Source organism: Ursus americanus, chromosome 2, assembly GCF_024610735.1.
Source record: "Ursus americanus isolate L20-20 chromosome 2, mUrsAme1.1.p, whole genome shotgun sequence".
Taxonomy (NCBI): Eukaryota; Metazoa; Chordata; class Mammalia; order Carnivora; family Ursidae; genus Ursus; species Ursus americanus.
Window position 1 is genome coordinate 5,324,200 of NC_142128.1, and position 23,597 is coordinate 5,347,796.

General features: G+C 45.9%; 1 protein-coding gene across 3 annotated transcripts in view; it reads left to right on the forward strand.

Annotated features, from left to right (window-relative positions):
• The window catches only part of LMTK2 (lemur tail kinase 2), an 81,946-nt gene that overhangs the window by 50,266 nt on the left and 8,083 nt on the right, over nucleotides 1-23,597 (forward strand). For all 3 annotated transcript variants that reach the window (XM_045813421.2, XM_045813420.2, XM_045813422.2), the window contains exons 7-11: nucleotides 1,419-1,552; nucleotides 12,256-12,340; nucleotides 13,545-13,666; nucleotides 17,980-18,129; nucleotides 19,622-22,604. In XM_045813421.2, coding sequence (XP_045669377.2) covers nucleotides 1,419-1,552; nucleotides 12,256-12,340; nucleotides 13,545-13,666; nucleotides 17,980-18,129; nucleotides 19,622-22,604 — 3,474 coding nt within the window. The remainder of the gene's footprint in view (nucleotides 1-1,418; nucleotides 1,553-12,255; nucleotides 12,341-13,544; nucleotides 13,667-17,979; nucleotides 18,130-19,621; nucleotides 22,605-23,597) is intronic.

Genomic DNA, 23,597 nt, shown 5'->3' on the forward strand with positions numbered 1-23,597 from the left:
CCCTAAGTAGTAGGATCTTCTTGACAGGTTGGTAAAACTGAGAAGTAGGAGTGCAGCCCCACTGTGTATTGGCTGTGGCCTTGTGCACGGTGGTTGGCCTCCTCCCTGGGCCTCATTTCCACATCCAGGAAGTGTTTCAAATTGCAGGAATTATTTGAGGCAACACATGTAGAAGCTTCTAGCACAGTGCTTGGCACACTGCTCAGAAGTTCCAGTGGCCGTGATTATTAATCTCAACATTATCATTCATATGAAAAGCCTTGAAACTGGGAATGAAGGGGTCCTGGAGGGGACCTAGAATTTATACTGTGATGTGCTTAGCATTGAAAGTAAGCAGATGTTTGTAGCAGAATATTCGTGCTTATTGGGTTTTACTCTGGAAAGAACTTGATAAATTGGCCGTCTTTCCTACCAGTGGTAAGAAATGCATTCTGTTGCTTAGCCGGTTTCCTCCTGCAGGAGTCTTTCCTTGACTCAGGTATAACGCACATTGAAAGCTGTTGGCTTGCTTTCTAAACCGTATTAACCGTTTATATAAAGCTTTAGTTTGGAATTGAGTCAGAGCAATAAATATTTACTCATGTGATAAAGAGAATGTGGAAGATTTTATTTCCTTAAACGTGTATTCCCCAAAACATACAGTCCTAAATTAAAGTCCCGGCAGAAAGGCAGAGTAACACAGGGAGGTCCGGTGGGAGTGCCTGGAGAGCTCGGCATTTCAGCGGTTGCATATCGGGTGTCCAGGTGTGAATTTGTTCGTTTTCCTGCCCAGGCTGCCCTCCTTTGAATGGGCTTTGTAACTTTATGAATTTTTGTGGACGGGCTGGAATGTTCTTTCTCAGAGTGGCGTCTGGGCCACACAGGGCCCTGGGGAGGCTGGCAGAGACTTGGCCAGCACTCAGCGTGCTTTTTCCCCTCCTCTCCCACCCAGTTTTCTTTCGTTCTGTCCCTCTCCGTTGCTCACAAGTGCTTTGGCGATAGCCTTCATGACGTAATGTTCTCTGACCGTGTGTCTCCTGGAATCCTTAAAGACAGCGTGCATAGCACCATATCATGTCAGTTACCTGGAAACTTCTATAATCTGCACTTAGTTTATATTGTGCATCATTGAAAAATTGTCTTATTTTTACTGTTTTGCTTTACGTGTGTTCGTATAAACTAATATTTAGTTTAAAGATAAACTAATAATTTAGCTAGAATGATCCTAAAAGATAATAGTGTTCTCTATACTTCAAAGTCTTTGAATGGAATTACTCTTTGTAATTTGGAACTTGCTTCGAATCAGATTCTTTATCGAGGTCAAATCTAAGTGATTTCTAATAAATAATCTTCATAGTTACCATCGGCTCAGGCACCTGTTCAGTTGCCAGTTCGTTCACCTCGTCCCCGTGGAAGCTGACCTGGACTCCTTTTTGCAGGGTGACCTAAAAGCTTACCTGCGCAACGAGCAAGAGCACATGCGGGGGGACTCGCAGACCATGCTGCTGCAGCGGATGGCCTGCGAGATCGCGGCGGGCCTGGCCGCCATGCACAAGCTGCACTTCCTGCACAGGTGGGTCCACCTGGCGGCGCCGTGGGCGTCCAGGTTCCGCAAAGGACTTTGGAGGGCGTATGAGTAGAAGCTGTCCTGGATGTCCCAGTGTCGGAATGAGGGTGGAGTTGGGCTTCCGTTAAACTGGTACCAGGGAACAGAATGTCTCCATACAGCCTGAGGTCTAGAAGCCATTTCCAGAATTTCAGAGAATGTGAAAAATTTGCTCAGAGCTGAGAGCAGACGGTGCCAGTCTCCCTGCAGACATCTCTCTGTGTGTCCCTTTCATGACAGCGTCAGGCTGTGGTTCTAGTTGCGAGGTTGCTGGGTGAGGAAGGGAGGATCTGATAGGCTGGCAGCCAGCGCTCGGAGAGACCTGCTTCCCCGCCCCACCCCGCCCCCGGGCAGGTTGCAGGTGGTCAGGGGTTGTGTGCGAGCAGTACAGCGGTCAGTGTGACGCATTTGTGCAGAAACCGTTCTGGTCCGATTTGAACAGCCACAGGTCTTTGGAGCACATTGTATTTTGCTCAGACCCTTGATGTAATTTTCGTAATTAAAACAACAAAGGGCTTTGAGGCCTGAGATAATGGTTCTGTCAACCCAAAAGGAGATTTCTGCTTATTCTCCTCTAGCCTTCTGAGCTCAGATTTATATTTAAAATATGTTTGAAATTATTTCTCAGGTCTCCAGGGAAACCAGCTTCTCTTTAGTTGACTTTAATTAAGTCATTTAACTCTTAATGATCCGAAGAGCAGAAAAGGAGCACCTGTGTGTGTTGACCTTAAGGGCTACTAAGAATTCTTTTTTTTTTTTTTTTTTAGTATTCTTATTTTTAAAAGGTAGGTTTCACAGGAATATATTTATAGTGTGATGCCATCTTTTTAAATAAGAAAACATCTGCTTGTATTTGTAGAGGTGTGAGTGCGTGCATGTGGTTGAGTGAGTGTGTGTGTGTGTGCGTGTATGTGTGTGTTGTGTGTATGTGAGAACAGACATGGAAAAGTACTCTATCAAATTCTCAATGTTATTTCAGGGTAGGGAAGAAAGAAAATTATTAACATTTTTCCATACATCTATATCTTATTTGACATGCAGAGTAAGCAAGTCATTCTGATAAAGGGCTTTATAAAATACCCCAAAGATTATGGGTTTCTTCAAGCACGAGGCAGAATCCCTTACACGAAACTTCAAAATGTAAATATCTGTTTGCCTTATAATGGAGAAACCTTGGATTTCATTTTTTAATCTCTTATAGCAGGTTAATACTCAGCATATTTATATTGTTACTCTTTTGTAAGACGCGGCAGATTATTCCCTAAAAGGTGGTTTAGGAGTTTTTTGATCTTGGAGGCTGGGGCGTTTAGAGAGAGTGTCATGTCAGACTCAACAGCGTGAAGGCCTCAGAGGCAGCTAGAAATTGCATTTAAAGCTCACATTTGTTCCTGCTACTGTATTTTAAAAATTGGCAAAGACATCAGAGTAAATGTTCTTTTCCTGTGAGTTTCTATAGGTTAAAGTTCTACTTAATTTAGAAATGTGTGAGCTTTAGAACAAATAAAGATGATAAATTAAATCACATGGTTTGGGTGCTATCCAGGTACAAGGTAATATTCTTTAAACTACTGGCAACTGTCCCCTCCCTGTCTCCCTGTCTCCCTCTCGCTCTTTTTTTAAAGATTTTATTTATTTGTCAGAGAGAGAGAGAGAGAGCACAAGCCGGGGGAGTGGCAGAGGGAGAGGGAGAAGCAGGCTCCCTGCTGAGCAGGAAATCTGATGTGAGACTTCATCCCAGGACCTGGGATCATGAACTGAGCTGAAGGCAAACGCTTAACTGACTGAGCCACCTAGGCGTCCCTCTCTCTCTCTCTTTTAAGTAGCTATGTTTTATGTAAAATTCCCACTTGGGGCAAAATTTGTGCTTTAAGCTTTTTTTTTTTTTTTTTTTTTTTTGATCATAGCAAACCATATAGCATATTTTTAAATTGGAGTCAGAATATTTATTGGCTGACTCAAAGTCAGGCTTTCTGTGTTGGTTGAAAATAGAATAGCCCACACGTCCAACTAAAAGCCGTTGGCTATTTTGGAAACTGATCTAGTAAAGCACCCCCAATTACATTTTATTTTTGCTTATTGTTTAAGAGGAGACGTATGCCTGGGTCTTAGGTAGCCTGCAACTCTGAAGTTTACATGTGACATCTGTGAAGGCCATGTAAACAGCAGAAGCTGCCAGTATGCTACGCTCCACACCATTCTGCCTTTCTGGCCGAGAGCCTGGGACTTCCTGTCCCTTGCCTGTCAGCCTTCCTTAGCAGCTCCAGTGAGATGCCACAGGTCACTGTGATGAGCTAAGTACACAGGTTCCAGTGGGTGGCGTGGGCCTTGTGGTGGCTCAGATAGCTGAAGACCTCTGTGGCCGTGGCCTTGAGAGGTACCCGGGTGACCACTGTTCACGAAACAGCCTCTTTAGGATTTTCCCACTTTTAAAGTTAAGGTAACTTTCTGCTGAGAAACCCTGGGGTTCTCCAGCTCTCAGAGTGTGGCTACCCAGTGTTGCAGGAGCATGATACGTAAACACTAGGGTTCGGTGCAATTTTACATGATTTTTTCTTAATCTGTACTGTGTGTTGTGTCCACAGTGGTAGAGATTAGGAAGTCTGGTTACTAATCAGCTTGTGCTGAACCTCTGGCGTGAGTGACCGGTGTGTGTGAAATGAAAGAGTGAGGGTCCCAGATGTGGGGCCTCACCTGCGCTAGTCTCGGGTTCTTCACTTGGAAGATCTTGGTCATAGAGCAGAGCTGGGATTCAAAATCAGAGCTGTGGTCTCCAGGGCCCACACTCTTAGCCAGTAAGCTACCCTAAACAATCACTGGTCACCCTTTTTTACTGGGGACACGATACTGTATATTGAGAAAAAGCAAGATACTAGTTTCTTTAAAAAACAAAAATTTTCTTTAAAAAATTAGTAAGAATTCATTGTAGCTTGCTTATAGATACACTAAAGTGTATCTGGAAATGAGGGTAAAAAATCCTCATTCCGTTTTCACCAATGCCACAGAAATTATTTATAATTTATTATAAATTATTTGGGAGTAAATGTGAGAAGGACACAGGACTATGTGTGCAGTGTCACCGAAGGACATAAAACATGTGAACAAGTGGAAAGATGTAGCCCATTTTTTGGTGGGAAGACAACACAGAAATGTCAGTTAACTCAAAATTATTTTTTTAAAGATTTTAGTTATTTGAGAGAGTGAGTGAGAGAGAGAGCGCACAAGCCAGGGGAGGGGCAGAGGGAGAGAAGCAGACTCCCCACTGAGCAGGGAGCCTGATACGGGGCTCGATCCCAGGACCTTGGGATCATGACCTGAGTCGAAGGCAGACACTTAACCGACTGAGCCACCCAGGCGCCCATGTTAACTCAGAATTAATACGTAAACTTCATAAACAATCCCATTAAGAACCCTCACAGGATTGCTGGGGGGGGGGGCAGGTAAAAATTATCTTTAGCTTCACGTGGAAAAATAAGTGTCTAGAAGAGCCAGTAGAGTATGAAAAAGAAGTCAGTTGGGGCAGAAAGGGAGGCTTGCTTTACGAGGTACCAGAACTCACAGCAAGCCACTGTCGTAGAGATCCGTATGGTTTTGACGGAGAAACAGATAGGTAGAGAGTAGACAGTACGTAGACCAAGTGAATCTATGGCAAAAGTGAAACTCCTATCAGCGGGGAAGAGATAGCTTCCCTGTTAAATGTGAGCATAGTTACCCAGCCATCTGGGAAATTATTGGAAGTCTGCACCATCCTGTATGTAAAAATCAAGATACAAGAAATAAATGTGATATTGGCAAAATTCTGGAAGGCTGTTTGTGTTACCCAGCGATGAGCGAGGCCTCCTAACTAGAAAGGCCCTCCTCTCCTGAGATAAACCCAGGAGTTGTACAATAAAGGGCGGCTATTACATGAAAGGTCGACCGTTCTATAAAGATTAAATATTTAGGGGCGCCTGGGTAGCGCAGTCGTTAAAGCGTCTGCCTTCGGCTCAGGGCGTGATCCCGGCGTTCCGGGATCGAGTCCCACATCAGGCTCCTCCGCTGGGAGCCTGCTTCTTCCTCTCTCACTCCCCTGCTGTGTTCCCTCTCTCGCTGGCTGTCTCTCTGTCACATAAATAAATAAAATCTTAAAAAAAAAAAATTAAATATTTTGCATAGCAACAAACACCACAACAAAGTCGGTGGACAACAGACTTGGGAAGATGTAGTTTCCAACACGAGGAGCAGCCAAGGGCGACTGCTCACGACACACAACAGGCACCTACGCATTGGCAAGAGGACGAGGAGCCCCTAGACGATGGGCAGAGGCAGACGGGCCAGCAAACGGGAAGGTGGTCCCATTCAGTAGTTAGGGACGTGCGGGTTAGAGGCATGGAACCTCAGAGCTGCTGTTGCTAGTAAGGATATGGGGAAGTTTCTGTCCTGAATTGCATATGAATCATTACCAGTTTTTGGAGAGCTAGTGGGGCAATAGCTGTATAATTAAAAATACACACTCCCGTTGCTAGATTCACTTCCATAGGACAGAGAGGCACTGAAACTTAAGGACGTGGAGTGGAATGATTTGTCGTAGTGTCATTTGAGGTGGCGGTGAAGAAAAGAAACACGACAAAGTAAACTCTCACGGGGGGGAACGAGAGCCAGTTTCAGGCCATTCGCACTGTGGGCTACCACACGGCTGTCATAGAGAAAGATGTGGAGCTGCTGGTCTAGTTGACCCAGAGGGATTCCACATTGTGATGTTGCTGAGTAAGAAATAAAGATGTAGAGAGGTTGGCATGTTGCATAAAGCAAATGCTCCCTCTTCCCCTTATCTGTATTTTCTTGTGTGTACACTATGTGTATGGAAAAATACAGAAAGATTATACTCACCAGTTTGTTAATACATATTACCTGGAGTGGGTGGAGCTGGGGGAGGAAGATAGTTTAAAAAAAAAAAACACATTTTTTTTTAATTCAAAGAAAAAAGAGGCCTCAGAAGACTAGTATTCCTGTAACCCAGTTAATGCAAAAGCCTGTACATGTGCGTGAGTGGACGCGGGAGGACAGAGCGCTAGGCTTGGGCTGACTGTGCTGTGTCCGTGGAAGGAAGGCTCGCCGCAGGCTGAGCGCATGTACGGAGCACGGGGAAGATGAAAGTGGGCATCTTCGGGTGGAGGGCCGCTTGGCCTTGGGACCCTAGCCCTCAACTTAAAATCATCGGGGGTGAGTAAAGTACTTAATGTTCCAGTTTTCTAGATGACGCTAGGCCTTATGGGAAAATGAATGTTCTGGGATCCGTGGCATAGTGCTGGCCGTGCTCTGAAGCCAGCTGGTTTGTCACTTGATAACCACGCCGGCCTTCCCTGACCCTGATCCCTGACCAGCCTTCTAGGCCGGGCTTGGGTTGCGGGGGTTGTGTGAGGGGTACTACCAGCCCCACTGCGTTTTCACTCGCCTCCCAAGTGATTCCAGTGCACGCCCAGCGTGAGCACTACCCCTCTGAAGAGCGTGCAGTTGCATCCCGAAGGCAGCTCAGCTCCATGCTGGTGGGGACGCCTTTACAACAGGCCTAGGGTATCCCTTGCCGTATGTTAGAGTAGCCTTCTTCTTAAGGACTTTGAAGGGGGTCACCAGGCTGTTGAGGGAAGTCTCCACTCTGACCAGTCTTCCCAGCTCTGTGAGTATCCGTCAGCCTCGTTCTCTTCCAGGTGCACACATGTGCCGCTCAGGAGGCGGCCGCAGACAAGACTCGGAGGGACCCCATGCAGATTTCTGGGGTGCTTGCTCGCTCTCTGAGCTTCCTCCCTCCTCTCCTTCTGCCTTGCCCTGCAGTTCAGCCTCTTTGGCAGCCTCTGTTGCCGCCGTCCAGGGAGGCTCCTGCTCTCTGGGCTCCGTGTCTGTCTGCTGCAGTTTGTAAAGTGACCCTAAACAGAGCCCTGGAGCACATGGGGAGCTCCCCTCTGGTATTTTGTTTCTCTTCAGGATTAGAACCTGGGCTGTTGACTGTCCAGTACCTGAAAACTGCCGCCTTATGTATTTTGTCCAGTCTTGTAATCGTGTACAGGGAGGAGATAAGCCATAACCAGAGGTCGAGACCCATAGATGCCTGACTGTCCGGCTCAGCGTCAGCTCTGGCCCGGTCCTGGAGAAAACTGAGAACCGGAGGCTTGTCCCCATGTTATCACCGTTTCTCAAAACCCAGGCCAGCAGTGGTGGCCCACATTCCAGCCACAGACCTTCTCCTCAGCGTCTGTCCAGAGTTTCACAGTGCAAGTGTCCTCTGTACGCCTGGAGCCTAGCAGGTTCCTGACATGCAGGAGGCGCTCAGTAAATATAGTCTTGTTCAGCTAGCAAGGACTGACCTAATAAATCGGGGCAAAAGCTTTCAAAACTGTGTCCTTTGTGCCATATCAGACTCCTCGGGCTTTCGTCTTGAGCTTGTACCGCTTTGAGTGGTGCTAAGTGGCAGTTTCTTCAAAATTTAGGGATTTTTTTTAAACTTCCATGACTGCCAAAGGCAGAGCAGTCTGGTCAGCAAAACAAGAATTAGGGGTTCAGGTTGTTAATTCACCTCTGGTCAGCTGTACCAAGATAAGCCACGTTACTTAATCCTTCTGAACCTGTTTCTTCTTTGAAATGGGGATAATCTTTATCCTGAAGTGCTGTTGTCAAGAGGACTTAAGATAATGTATGCCACGCCCTGGAAGAATATTCAGCAGTAAGTTTCGGTTATTTTCCTTTCCATGTGCACCTCTGTTTATCAGGAATTCAGCTGGCTTGGGAAAGCATAAGTAACATGAATTGAGGTGTGGGTGACTTTGAAAATGGCTCCAGCCTCACTGAGCTGTTTCCAGTCGAGCAGTCCTTCTGGGGCCGGGTTCACTCCAGCTCTAGCTGAGCTGAGACAAGTAGTGATGCTTCCTTGTGAGTCAGGATGGGGAACTCTTCAGATCTGTGGATCCCCACTTCCCACGTCTGCTTGCCCCGCTCACGCAGCCGAGTCCTGTACCGTCACTGACGGCGGAGGCGGCAGCCTTGCTGCTGGCCGAGGGGACGGAGCCAGAGACTGTCGGAGCTGGATCATTTGGCAGCCTCACCGCTAGACCTGTTTTTCAACTTGAAGGAAGAATATGCTGGGTGTTTGTGTTTCCTGACCAAAAGCAGCCATTGACGTCAAGAATTACCTGTGTTGTTAAGTTACGCCTCTGTGTTTTTCTCTTCTCTGGCTTTGTATTTGGGCTTCAGAGAATATTTGCTTTTACCAATTTTGACTCAAATTATATCATTATCTTGGAACCGGATTGCACCTTAACATTTTGAGAACATTTCATATATTGCTTTATTTTATCCTTACAAAACCTTGTGAGTTAGCTCTTAACAGCACATCCCTTTGGTTTGTGAGTAAGCTGAGGCTCCGATATGTTACGTGACTTGCCCCAAGTCACGCGGCTCCTAAGTCGTGGAGCCAGGGTGAGTTCCCACATCGCCTTTGTCGCTTCCCCTCTGTGCTGAGTGTGGCGCTCGCATGCGTCGGGTGGAGTAGGGGCTAAGTTAAGAAGACGCTCCTCCAGTCCGATCCTGGTTTCGGTCCTCATTATTCCAGATTTCAGGTGAGGAGAAGCATCCTCCTTCCCCTGAGAGCGTCCGTTGGATCGTGGAAGAGTTTTAGGGTGCCTTTTACAGTGAAAGCCAAAGGCCTTTTACTTATGTGACTTTTCATCTTTTCCGTATCCTTCATATTTGATGTGTCTAAAGACCTGCACTGAACATGTGGAAGGAGAGAGGGGAGGCGGAGGGAGCAGGGCAGCCCAGTTGTTGCCCAGGGGTTGGTGCTCAGATGGCCTGCGGGGAAGGCACCAAGTGCTGAGACCCCTGCCCGCCTGCAAGGGACACACGCAGGGCCCTTTTGGAATGCTGGCACCCAGCCTTTAATTCTGCTCTTAGGAGATGGGTGTGGGGAAGGTTAGGAAGGATCTGTTTCTAGAGACTCTGGAAACGCCCATCAGTGGTGCTCGGTGACAGAGCCTCAGTTGGCAGAACCCACGGCACTGTCTTGTCTAGTGGACAGTGTCGCATGATGGAAAGCATTTTTCTGCCCTCAGAGGGTATATTGCTTCTTCCTCCCTCCTGCCTCCCTTCATTCCAAAAAAGAGAGACAGATTTTCTTCTTAAGATTGGAAGTTTCTCTCTTGCTCCCGGACACCACAGGCCTGAGGCTTCTGAGGGGAGCACTGTGAAAATTACCACTAGTAAACAGTGTAGAGACGGTAGAATAGAACCAGCTGGCCGTCTAGATGGGCACATGTTCATCGGGACCAGCCATACGCCCAGGACAGCGCTCTGATTGCTGGTGCGTTGTCGCTGACAGTTCCTGGGGGGACGGCGTCTTAGAGCTGGCTTTGCAGCCCTGGCAAAGTTACTTTGATTCTCTGTGTCCTCATCTGTAAAGGGGAAGATAAGAGTATCCACTTCCAAAGTTCCTGGTGAAGATTAAGTGAGGCAGTGCGTGTATAGAGCTCAGAGAAATGCCCAGCGTAGAGTAAGTGCTTTATAAATCTTAGCCATTAACGGGTGATTGGATCAGTGTCATTATGTACCAGGCTGGCGGTCACTGAGTTACGTCACCACCCTTAGCTGCTGCCATCATCAGCCTCAGCTTCGGAAATTAGTATCTTTGAAAATTAAGAATTTAATCATTAGTTTAAGCTTTTGTCTTCTGAAGTCATATAAAGGGAAACATTTTGAGTTTCGGACTAGAGAAAGTTTTTGATAACTTTATGATTTGAAAGTATAAATTGGGTGTGCTTTTCTCCTTTAATTTAGTGGACTTTCTTATGCTAATGGATGATCAAAAAGATAAAAAGATTGAAAGATAAAAAGGGGCTTATACCAAAATCCAAAGTATTTACTCTGTTGTCTATATGGAAGGTTCTTTCAGGAAAAGTAGTTTTTACTTTTCAGCGTATGTATTTTTGAGAATTAACCTGTTCTTAAATAAACTATGTAAATTGTTTTCAGTAAGTCCTGAAAATGTGCTCTTTACCTCCCTGTGGAGAGGTGGGGTTTGCAAGAAAGCAAAGTAATTTGGAAAGGGCCTCCTTGTAACACTCACATGTCTTTGAAAAAGAAGCTAAAAAATTAATATTTTTAATGTAGATTAGTTTTGGGTACTTGAAGTTGTAATTTTATTCATCTTTACTTATAATAAATAGACAACCACTAGACTTACTCAAGTAATACAAGTTACTGTAAAAAATTATGCAGACACTTTAGCTCATAGTGTTTTAAAATTCTTGGTCATTGTTTTTGTTTTTGTTTTATACTAATATATTTTTTATTATATGATGTTAGTCACCATACATCCCTGGTTTTTGATGTAAAGTTCGATGATTCATTAGTTGCGTATAACACCCAGTGCACCATGCAATACGTGCCCTCCTTACTACCCATCACCGGTCTATCCCATTCCCCCACCCCCTCCCCTCTGAGGCCCTCAGTTTGTTTCCCAGAGTCCATAGTCTCTCATGTTTCATTCCCCCTTCTGATTACCCCCCCTTTCTTTATCCCTTTCTTCCCCTGCCGATCTTCCTAGTTCTTATGTTCCATAGATGAGAGAAACCATATGATAATTGTCTTTCTCTGCTTGACTTATTTCACCAAGCATTGTTTTTTTTTTTAAGATTTTATTTATTTATTTGAAATAGAATGAGAGAGAGAGAGAGCACAAGCAGGGCGGAGGGGCAGAGGGAGAGGGAAAAGCTCCCTCAGCAGGAGCCCAATGCAGGGCTCTATCCAGGGATCCTGAGTTCATGACCTGAGCCGAAGGCAGATACTTAACTGACTGAGCCACCCAGGCGCCCCTCTTGGTCACTCTTAAAACAGTAGGAAATGAGCCATAAATCTGCTATGGACGCAGCAGCAGGTATAGATATGGTCAATATTTAACCTTAGCAGTTACTCGTTGTGTTTGTTTTTTTTAAGATTTATTTATTTATTACAGAGTGCGAGTGAGCACGGGGCAGGGGCAGAGGGAGAGACTCTCGGCAGACTCCCTGCTGAGCGTGGAGCCCCATGCTGGGCCCAATCTCACAGCCCATGAGAGGATCACAAGTCAGACGTTGAGCCAACTGAGCCACCCAGGTTCCCCGCCGTATCAGTTACTACTGTAAGAAAAAACCTGATCATCTCCATGGATTTTAGTAATGAAGCATATGATATATAATCCTTTTTCCATTTCCATTAAAAAAGAATTTTAGGGGCACCTGGGTGGCTCAGTCGTAAGCGTCATCCTTCTTTAAGCGTCTGCTTTCGGCTCAGGTCAGATCCCAGGGTCCTGGGATCCCGTCCTGTGTCGGGCTCCCTGCTAAGTGGGGAGCCTGCATCTCCCTGTCCTCCCCTCCTGTGCTTCCTCTCACTATCTCTGTCTTTCTCTCTCAAATAAATTAAAATCTTTAATTAATTAAAATTTTATTTTTAAAAAGATTTTTATTTATTTGAGAGAGAGAGACAGCATGAGAGGGGGAGGGTCAGAGGGAGAAGCAGACTCCCTGCCGAGCAGGGAGCTAGATGCCGAGCAAGCTCTCAACACCCACTCTGCTTCATAGAGAAAGCCCTGTTCATAGCAGTTTGGGGTGACATTGTCCTGCTTGCAGATCCCCTTGTCCTTGTGTTCACGTCACTCTTTCTGTTTTCAGTGACTTAGCCTTGCGGAACTGTTTTCTTACCTCGGACCTGAATGTGAAAGTGGGAGATTATGGAATAGGATTCAGCAGGTACAAGGTAAGCCAAGGTTTAAAGATTCTCTCCTGAAGCTGATTTAATTTCATAGTCATGAGGTGGTCATATCACAGAACGCCACTCTGGTTTTGGAAGAGGGGTACAAATCTTGGTTATGTTGCCTTTTTTGGAGAGTGGTTTGTTCTAGTCATTTTAACAGAAGCGTTGGCTTGTGTGGTTTGTCTGCATCAGTGGCTCTGTGCTGAGGTTTTGTGACAGCTTTCCAAAGGCTTTGTTTAAAAATAAGACTTTTATGCAGCGTAATTAAGGTAGCTTGACGGTGCATAATACATTTTAGGGTGAACACATGGGCAATAATCTTTACCACCTGTGTAATAAAATACACTGTACATGTCATATCAGTCTTCCTCCAGGAAAATTCTGGCTCAGATTATAGTACGCTTGGAATTTAGATTTTTTAAACTCAGCCGTAAATATATCCCAAAACAAAATAAGAGACCGGTTAGGTTGTCATGTTTTTTTGGAGCCCAGCTGAATGAGGTGACATGATATGGGGCACAGAATGTGACTGCTCTGGCTCCGGTGTCTTCCAGGGGTTCTTGTGAGGACCACAGGGGTCACGTTTTCACAGTACTGTGTAACTGAACTATATTACGTGAGTATGAGTCAGGTATTTGTCTACATGGTAGCTCTGGCGTCTTGAGCCCTTGCTGCGCACCAGGCAGCATGAAGTAGTTGCCCACAGTATCTGTGTGAATCCTCACCATCAGGGGAGGTGGGTATTGTATCATCCTCGTTTTACAGATAAAAAGGCTTCGCGTGTTTGTTGCGGGCCCAGAGTCTGGTAGCTAGCTGTACACGGTTGAGCGTGGACTTAGAGCCCAGCCTGTGCTTTTATTAACCGCAGGCACTGCTGCCCTACTCGGGGCATAAGGCCCAGCGTATTTTAAAAGGTGTTCTGCTCAGAGTCTGTGTTCTGCGCATCAGACGTGGCGTACCTTCCTTTTCCAGGAAGGCCGACTGAGCAAGTGTTCAGGGCTCAGAGAGCAGCTCACGAAGCCCAGGAGGCTTCAGAGAAAACCTCACCCACCTGCTGCCCAGAAAATCTCTCTTCATGCCCATTTCTTTTTCTGATATGTCTTTTGGGTTCAGTATATGTTTTCTGAGAATGACCTGGTGTTAAATCATTGAGTTCACTAAAAAGCGTGATAGAATTTAAACTTCTGTATGCTTTCTAACAAAACAGGAGGATTATATTGAAACAGATGATAAAAAAATTTTCCCTCTGCGATGGACTGCTCCAGAATTAGTAACCAGCTTTCAAGACAGACTACTAACTGCAGATCAAACTAAGTATAGTAATATCTGGTATGTACTGATTTACCATTCTGCTGGCTTTTGTGTAGCAAAGTCCTAACTTCTTTCCCCTTGAGTACTTAAAGAAGAATAATTGAGTAAGATTTAGGAACACAGGCGTGCATGATGGTGAGGTAAAGACAATTTATTGACGTCATAGCAATTCTGACAGTTGTGATGATATAGTTACCTTTTCTCTTACCCATTCAACGGTAATAAGGTCCGTAAAAGCAGGAACCCGGTCTATTTTCTTGACTCCTGTAGGACCTACAGTATAATAGACATTTTAAATATTTATTAAAGTGAATGAAAAAACAGAAAGAGGTTTGGACCAACATGTAATACTGTGATTTATAGGAGATCAGTTTAATGAAAGTTGAAAAAAACGTGTTTCCGTCTTTGACTAACGATTTCTGTTACAGCTTTCTTAATTTATATATACATTTTTTTGTGCTATTATCCTGCTTTTTCTATTTTCTTTTTCTCTTCTTGCCTTCTTTTGGATCGATTTTTTTAACTGCTTTTTCCTGTTAGTTTGGGAGCTGTATATGCTAGTCCTATACCTTTATTAACGGTTACCCTACAAGTTATAACATGTATATTCCACTTATTTTAGTCTAATATTAGTTCGTATTTTGACCCTCTCTCTGAACAATACAAGGACCTCAGGATACTTTAACATACTTTAACCTGGTTTAACTGTAACCGTGCAGCTTCACGTACACACACGCACCTGTGCACACACATACACACACGCACCCACACAGGTATATCTTATTGGGTATTTTTTTTTCTTTTATCCTCACAAGACATTATTATTGGTTTTTTAGCACTTTTTTGTTTAGGTTTATCCACGTTATTAAATCACTTTGCTCTTCATTCTTTTTTTTTCTTTCTTTTTTCTTTTTTTTTTTTTTAATCTCAGACATTCCATCTGGGATCATTCTCCCTTTGTCTGAAGTATGTCCTTCAGAATTTCCTGTAGTGAGGGCCTGCTGGTAACAGACTCTCAGTTTTTTGTAGGTCTGAACATACCTTTATTTTGTCCTCATTTTTGAAATATATTTTTACTTGGTGACAGTTACTTTCTCTCAGCATATTGAAGAGATCATTCTACTGTCTTCTGGCTTCCATTGTTGCTATTGAGAAGTCAGCCGTAAGTCTACCTAAGCTCTTTGAAGGTAATGTGACCTTTTCTCTCTGGCTGCTTTTAAACTCTTCTCTTTGTCTTTTGTTTTTTGTAGTTTCACATGACGTGTATGGGTGTGGATTTCTTATGTTTTTCTGCTTGGGATTTATTTGGCTTTTCATATCTATAGGTTGGTGTTGTTCTCAGCCCTGCCCTTCAAATACGGCCTCTGCTCCATTTCTCTCTTTTGGGAAGCCCGTTTAGACGTGTATTATGCCTTCCTGCTCTGCCTTCTGTCTCTTCGTCTTGCCTTTATATAGCCTATCTCTTTGACTCTCTGGGCCACACTCTAGATAATTTTGAGACCTGTGCTCCAGCCACTAATTCTTTCTCTTTTTAAAAATTCTCTTTTCAGCTGTGTCTGTTCTTCTGTTAAATCTCTCCATTAAGTTTTATATAGTTCAGCTTTGACTTTTCAGTTTTAGGAACTCTATTTGGTTTTTCAAAACACGTCCCAGTGTTTTTAAACCAATGGGATTATGATCTGCATCAGATAATTCCGGTAGCTGAAGTCTTGGGGTATCTGATCTTGCTGGTTCTTGATGGTGCCTTGTTTCCTGGGGGTAAGGATTTTGGAAACCTAGAATTGGGGAGCATTCCTCCAGAGAGGATCCACACTTACCTGCTTGTGTCGGTTACCAGGGGAGCTTTACTTGTTCAGCTACGTTGTTTTTTTTTTTTTTTTGAACACTAAGGTGATGTGAATTTGGGCTGCAAATACAATCAAGGGCCAGCTCTGTGGTTACAGCTTGTTAGGGACCGACCCCCCCTTACACACATACACACATTCTCACACATTCGTACACACGTACACTAACTCACAGCACCTCATTGCTGAGTGAGCTTGCCTTTTGCGCTCCTGGAGGGAGGCAGGGGCAGGTTTAATCTCACTGCGAGGAGGTCTCTCTGTGATTCCCCTTAGCTTGGGTAGGCCCAGGGCTTTGGACTGTTTACCAGCACCCGCATTGCCTTATAAACCAAGACCACAAAATCCCAAGTTCTGTGCTTCAGCAAAGGCACCAGCTCAAAGGTGGTTTTGGTGTTCTCCTTAGTTCTTCAAGTTCTAGAGTTTTTCCTGACAGTTCCCTGTTAGCCCATCTTTGATGCCTTTAAAAAGATGCTTTGTATGCTTCATCCGTATATTGCCTGTTCCTAGGAGGGCGTTGAACCTGAAAGCTTAGCCTGTGTTCCCAGAGACAGAGCCCACCCCTTGTTGCCGACACTTTGAGAAGTCTCTGGTGGTAGGGCCGACAGTAGTGCCAACTGCAGCCCAAGGCAGGGGCCACGCTGCCCTGTACCAGGGGTGAACAAGAGGGCCCTCTCTTAGAGACTTCTTGGAAGAGAGGATAAGAACTACAGGATGCTTTTCTTCCCAGAAGGGAGAAGCCAGTGGTACTCAAGGATGCAAGAGCGGGTGCAGGTGAAGAACTGAATAGCTAGGGGTCAGCGGCAGGGATTGCTGGCGGTTATCCTGGAGGACACCGCACGAGGTAGAGTAGAGAGCTCCGGGGCAGGGACAGACCTTGAGGAGGAGACTCGGCTCATCTTTCTCTGTGGCCTGAGGAGATGAGTAGGGGATGCACAGAGATGCTAGAATTGGTGGAGTGGGGAGTTGAGAAAGCCCATGCTTCATGTTCTCTGAAGAACAGGGTGGGCTGTGGGCTGGAGGGGGGTTTGGTTTGGGACTAGGCCTTGTTGGGGGAGGGAAAGGGAGTTAAATCAGGCATTTGGAGAAATTGACACGGTAGTTATATGCCCAAGATCACATCAAGCAGGGTAGCGATAACACTCGTTTTGCCATTAATTATATACTATCTCTGTGGTCTTTAGTGTTTCATGTGAATTTCTTATTTTCCTCAGTTAAATCGTAAACTCCCTGAAGTCGTCCATAGTGTCTTAAACTTCTTTTGTATCCAGAAAGGCCCTCTGCCTCTGGCAAGTCTGTGCCAGGGAAAGGAAGTGTTTTATATCTTGAATTGAGTTGTGAAATTTGGGTCCATTTATTTTCTCTGAAAGAAGTGGTTTCTCAGCTTAGATACTGAATATGGTGATTTTGTTCACTGACTTGTGAAGTTAGCATAGCCAAATCAACTCATAAGTTACACTCTACAGTGTCAAATGATAGACCTATTTATTCAGTACAGTTTATGATTCAGACAGGCATTCTGGACGGATCGATCCAAGTCATGTCAACCATCAATACCCAAACCTGGCTGGATGTCAGAAGCACTAGGGAACTTTAAGTACAGTTTCCTAGGCCACACCCGCATCTACCAACTGAGAGTCCTTGGGGGTGGGTCCTAAATACCCGCGTATTCCCAGACGACACAGGTGGTCAGCCAGGTTTGGGAGCCGTTGCAGTGACTAGGAGATGCTGCGACACGACCAGAGGCTTATGGGGTAGAAATCTAGAGACGGCACAGAGCAGGTGGAGAGTAAGTGCCCATCTCCATGGCGACAGAGCACTTGGCCTGAGAGAATGGGATGGGTGCCAGGAAGGGGCGTTCCCTCCTACCCCGTGGAAACAGCCGCATACCTGGAGGCATGGAGAGGCTCGGCAGGTGGCAGACACACAAATAGGTGAGAGAATGATGTCGAGAAGTCCCTTCATAATAGCAACCAAACCCACACTGTTAGGAAATGTGTGCATCGCCAAAGAAGACATTACTAGTTTAGATAAAGGTTTCTCTGAGATACGCGCTGGTGTTTACTGCTATTGTGAATGGGATTTTTTTTTTGGTCTGCCTCAGGATATTTATCTTGTTATCTCACCGTTTAGCTGAACTCTGAAATAGTCCTAACGACCTTTCGAATAATTTCTTGAGTTTTGAAGTTGACGGTTGCATTAGCTCCTCTCTATAATTGTGCCCATTATCTGTTTAATTTTTTTTTTTTGCGTTGGCCAAAACTATCTTGAGTACTCAGTAGTAAATATGTAAATGTGAGGAGGCGAGCTTGTCCTCATTTTATTGAAAATGCCCCTTTTTAAAAAAATCACGTTAAAGAGCTATCTTTAATAACCTTTTCAGTACACGTCTTGTTCATAAAGTCACTAAAGAGCGTACAGATAAAAATGTTGGTGCTGAAAAATTTGACATCTAAAGGGAAGAAGAAATAACTTTTCTTTTTTCCACAGGTCTCTGGGTGTGACGCTTTGGGAGCTTTTTGATAATGCTGCTCAGCCTTATTCCAACCTTTCCAACTTAGATGTTCTCAATCAGGTGATTCGAGAGAGAGACACAAAGCTCCCTAAGCCCCAGCTGGAGCAGCCCTATTCTGACCGATGGTGGGTAGCTCCATTTTACATTTTGTTGTCTTTAAAAGATAAGGAAATCCTCTTTCTATGGGTGTTAGTTGTATATTCCCTATTTGTAAACAGTAAATGTTATGAAAAGCAGTCATTTGTGTATTATTCACAACTGAGTTTAGATTTAGCATCTATTTTTAAAATTTAATGTTTTTTTTTAAAATGTAGAACAGGTAAGGATTTATGAATTGTGTGCAATAAGAAAAAATGTGAAGTCTGAACTAATTTAGAAAAGTCAATATTAAGGGTGTTTCCTATTGTGAAATTGTTTTAAAATGAGGCAGTGCTTGTAAGTGATACCTAGTATGTGAGAAAAGAGCGTGGAAGCAATAGTATTTAAATAGGCAGCAAGAGCTAATTTGCATAATGTATGTTAACATTTGCAAAACAAATTTACTTCTTACGCGTCTTCGGTCCAGTTCTTACTCGAATGCTGGTTAGGATCAGGTTCCCCTCTTTCTCTTCTCTTCTTTTTTTTTTTTTTAAAGATTTTATTTATTTATTTGACAGAGATAGAGACAGCCAGCGAGAGAGGGAACACAAGCAGGGGGAGTGGGAGAGGAAAGAAGCAGGCTCCTAGTGGAGGAGCCTGATGTGGGGCTCGATCCCATAACGCTGGGATCACGCCCTGAGCCGAAGGCAGACGCTTAACCGCTGTGCCACCCAGGCGCCCCCAGGTTCCCCTCTTTCTAAGCTTCTGTTTACACCACTGCGTGCACAGCGCGTTCTGCTCTGAAGGAAGGAAGCGTGGCAACCCCCTGCGCTTACCCATGGCTCCGCTCCCCACGCTGCTGCAACCGTTTCACCCAGAGTAACCGGACCTGGACTCTGTACATTTAATACTGAAGTCCTCTTTGTCTTACCTTCTGCTCATGGCACCAGCTGAAGATGTTGGCTGTATTCAGTCAGCCCTTCGAAGACCCAGCTCCTGGTTGCTGGCTTCTGTGGACTTCATTGTCTGCTGTTTCCCTCCACTTTCAGCCACTTTTCTGATCTGAGGAAGCCATGTGCTACAAAAGATCGGAGTGTTACTTTTTACTGGGGGGAATAGAGATTAGTTACAGCAGACTTTGTTTCTGAGAATTCTTGCAAAATAAAGTGAATAAATCTAAAACTGTAAGACAAGTGCATTCTTTACTTCACAGAATACCTGTGATAATTTTTTAAAGAGGAGATTGTGTTAAAACTGTTTCTAACTCCTGGGCCTAAGTCACTGGATAAACACCAGAAAAACAAACGACAGACACCGATACCGCGAAATGTCCTGGGAACACAAAAAACTAGGTGGCCAGATTTTTACATTTCTTTATTTCCTCTTTCACCGTGAACTGAGCTGCTTCATGTGGTGGACAGTGATCGTAGCGTAGAAACTTTTGAGGTGTTGAGTTGGCTTAGGAGTCCTTGTGAAGTCCTTTCTTATTTTAAAGCAATTTTTCATCACTTCATTAATTACCTCTCCATTGTCACGCAGGTATGAAGTTCTGCAGTTCTGCTGGCTGTCGCCAGACAAGAGACCAGCGGCCGAGGACGTGCATAGATTGCTCACCTACCTGCGGATGCAAAGCCAAAGGGACTCAGAAGTCGACTTTGAACAACAGTGGAATGCTCTTAAACCAAATACAAGTAGCAGAGACGCTTCAAGTAATGCTGCGTTCCCAATTCTCGACCATTTTGCCAGGGATCGGCTTGGTCGCGAGATGGAAGAGGTCCTCACCGTGACTGAGACCAGCCAGGGCCTGAGCTTCGAGTATGTCTGGGAGGCGGCTAAGCACGACCACTTTGATGAGCGCGGTCGGGGCGCCCCAGACGAAGCCTTGTCCTACACAAGCATCTTCTTTCCAGTTGAAGTGTTTGAGAGTTCACTTTCGGATCCTGGGCCGGGGAAACAAGATGACAGTGGCCAGGATGTCCCCCGTGGGGCCCCCGGAGTGGTTCCTGTTTTTGATGCCCATAACCTTTCTGTTGGAAGCGACTACTACATCCAGTTGGAAGAAAAGAGTGGTAGCAACTTGGAGCTCGATTACCCGCCCGCACTGCTCACAACCGAGATGGATAACCCAGAGAAGACAAGTGATGAGACGTCCCAGTTTCTGACACTCAAGAATCTTGAATTTGAGGAGTCCAGTACAGATGAGGATTTCTTCCAAAGCAGTACAGACCCCAAAGATTCCAGCATCCCCGAGGACGTACATGTTCCCAGGGGCCCCGAGAGCCCTTTCAACAGTATATTTAATGATCTGGACAAATCAGAGGATCTGCCCAGTCACCAAAAAATATTTGACTTAATGGAACTAAACGGAGTTCAAACAGACTTGAAGCCGACCACTTTAAGTTCAAGTCTGGATGCCTCCAGAGAGTCAGTAACAGCGTGCCACTTTGAGAAAGAAAAGCCCCGTAAGCTCTTTGACTGTGAGCCTCTCTGCTTATCAGAAAACCTTTTGCACCAGGATAATTTTGATCCACTGACTGTTCAAGAATTGTCAGAAAACTTTTTATTTCTTCAAGAGAAAAACTTACTAAAAGACTCATTGTCTAGCAAAGAACATGTAAATGATCTTCAAACAGAACTTAAAAACGCCGGTTTCACTGAAACAATATTAGAAACTCCACGTAGAAATTCTTTAGATCCTGAAGTTAAGTTTGCTGAAAGTAAACCAGGCTTTTCCTTGTTGCAGGAAAACCTAAGCGCAAAGGGTAAAGATACGGGTGTCGTGTTCGAGGACACCACTTTGAACACCTCATCACAGTCTTCCCCGGAAGTGCAGGTACCTCCTACCTCTCTCGAGACAGAAGGAACACCTCATCACGTACCTCCGGATACGTTCCCAAAGCAGGGAGAACCCACATGTTCAGATGTCGGTGTCCATGAAGACTGTCTCTGCCAAGAAATCAGTCCAGACTCTGTGGCCGTCACAGTTGTAATCCCCTCAACTGATGCCAAAGCACACGGCATTGGCGACAGGTCCCATGACTTGACCCACCAAAGTCAAGAGGCCTTGAGACTGACCAAAAGTGACTCGGTTCTCGTTGATGACACTTTTGCCAATAAGGTGAGTATAGGAAGTAGTCTTCCAGAATTGAGACAGAACTTACAAAAACAGCCCCTTTCAGAAGACCATCATAGCGGTAGTCTGCTGGAGAAAAACGTGGAAGCTGTGGAGACTTTGAGTCAGCTGCGTTGTAAAGATGGTGCCAAAGAGGGGGCCTTGGTGTCCGCCCTCTCCTCGGACTCAACCAGTCAAGACAGCCTTTTAGAAGACAGCTTGTCAACACCCATTCAGACTTCAGAACAGTCTGTGGAGACCCCAGACTCTCTGGATTCGGTGGATGTCCATGAAGTTTTATTGGGTTCTTTGGACTCTCACACGCCTCAGAAACTCTTGCCCCCCGATAAGCCTGCAGACAGTGGCTACGAGACCGAGAACTTGGAGTCCCCTGAATGGACTCTGCACCCTGCTCCCGACGGCGCCTCAGCCTCAGAGGCAGCCACAGCGGGCGACGGCAGTCACGGCAGTTTGCCTCCCAACCCGGTCATCGTCATCTCAGACGCAGCCGATGGCCACAGAGGTACGGAAGTGACCTCGCAGTCTTTTGCACCTGGCTCTCAGAGCTCATACCGAGACTCTGCTTACTTCTCAGATAATGACTCTGAGCCGGATAAGAAATCCGAGGGGGTCCCAGGGTCCTCAGCCTCAGCCTTGGAATTGGTAACGGATCAGCCCCTGCCTGAGCCAGTCATCCCAGAGCAAAGTCCTGGCACTAAGGACAGTTGCCTGGAAACCAAACATTGCCAGCCAGACCAAAGTTGTCTACCTGCTTCGCAAGATTCCAGTCACCTGGAGTCGAGAGAAACGTCAGAACCGGCACCAGCTGATGTTTCCAAGCAGACGCCTCCTCCTGAAGATGAGGCTGGCAGTCCCCTGAGTTTGTGGAACTCCGAGCTGAGCAGCGGTGATGACTTTGAGGCACAAGAGGAACGCCCCTGCACACTCGCCTCCACTGGAACCAACACCAACGAGCTCCTCGCCTTTGCAAATTCCACCCTGTGCTCCAGCAGCCCGTCAGACCTGACGGTGGAGAAGTCCTTGTGTGGCCACGCCGAGGGCCCCAAGCTGAAGGAGCCAGATATCGAAGGGAAATACCTGGGGAAACTTGGCGTGTCGGGCATGCTCGACCTCTCTGAGGATGGCATTGACGCAGACGAGGAAGACGAAAACAGTGACGACTCTGACGAGGACCTACGGGCATTTAACCTGCACAGCCTCAGCTCCGAGTCGGAGGATGAGACCGAGCACCCCGTGCCTGTGATCCTCAGCAACGAGGATGGGAGACACTTACGGAGCCTGTTGAAACCCTCGGCCGCTGTTGCCATTGATCAGCTCCCGGATGACTGGAAGAAAGAAAAGAAGGCGGTGACATTTTTTGACGATGTCACAGTCTATCTGTTTGACCAGGTACCTATTAAGCTCCCAACTGTCATATTAGAGAATTCCAAGGTGTGTTAGGAAATCGAGTGTGCTTTGTTTTCCTGATTGCCATTTTGAGGCCACCAACTGTTTTATGGTTCCTCAAGAATAGGAATTTGGGGGGCCTGGGTTAAGCATCTACCTTCAGCTCAGGTCATGATCTCAGGGTGCTGAGGTCGAGCCCCACATCGAGCTCCCCTGCTCACAGGGAACCTGCTTCTCCCTCTCCTCCCTGCTCGTGTGAATGCGTGCGGTTGCTCGCGGTCTCTCAGATAAATAAAAGAGGAATTTGGGTTGGTTACAGTTCCAAGAATGTGCAGAAATGTAGTTTGGACAGGGAACTGCTATTAAATTAAGGGAAGGAGACCTGGATGCCCTTTCTGGGTCTGCTGGCAGAGTCCTACTGAAATTAGCTACTCCTTACAGACCAAAGTTCTCTAATCCAGCCGTTGGCAGCAGTAGCCAGCGTGCAGGTACAAGCAGGAACAGTGCATGGCTCCCAGGTCGCCCTGGAGGTGCTGGCCGCTGGGGGTCCCCGTGGATCGGGACCAGGCAGCGGCGGAGTCTGAGGCCCTTCAGCCCTCCTGTGCCTGCTGAGCACTGCTCTGTGAGCGCAGACTTTAGCCTCTTTACAAACGAAGGGCTGGAGATTTTCTCGTGTCTGTTAATTGATTTCTAGGCTAATTCTGTTACGGTCAGAGAGCGTGTTTGGTACGGTTTCAGTTCCTTTGAACTTACAGAGGTTTGTTTTAGAGCCAGGCTGTGGTCTGTCTTGGTGAGTGTTCCATGTGTACTTGAAAGAATATGCCTAGGACGCCTGGGTGGCTCGGTCGGTTAAGTGTCTGCCTTCGGCTCAGGTCATGATCCCAAGGTCCTGGGATCGAGTCCCACATCAGGCTCTCTGCTCGGTGAGGAGCCTGCTTCTCCCTCTGCCCATCCCCCTGCCTGTGCGCTCATGTGTGCGCTCTTTCTCTCTTCCTC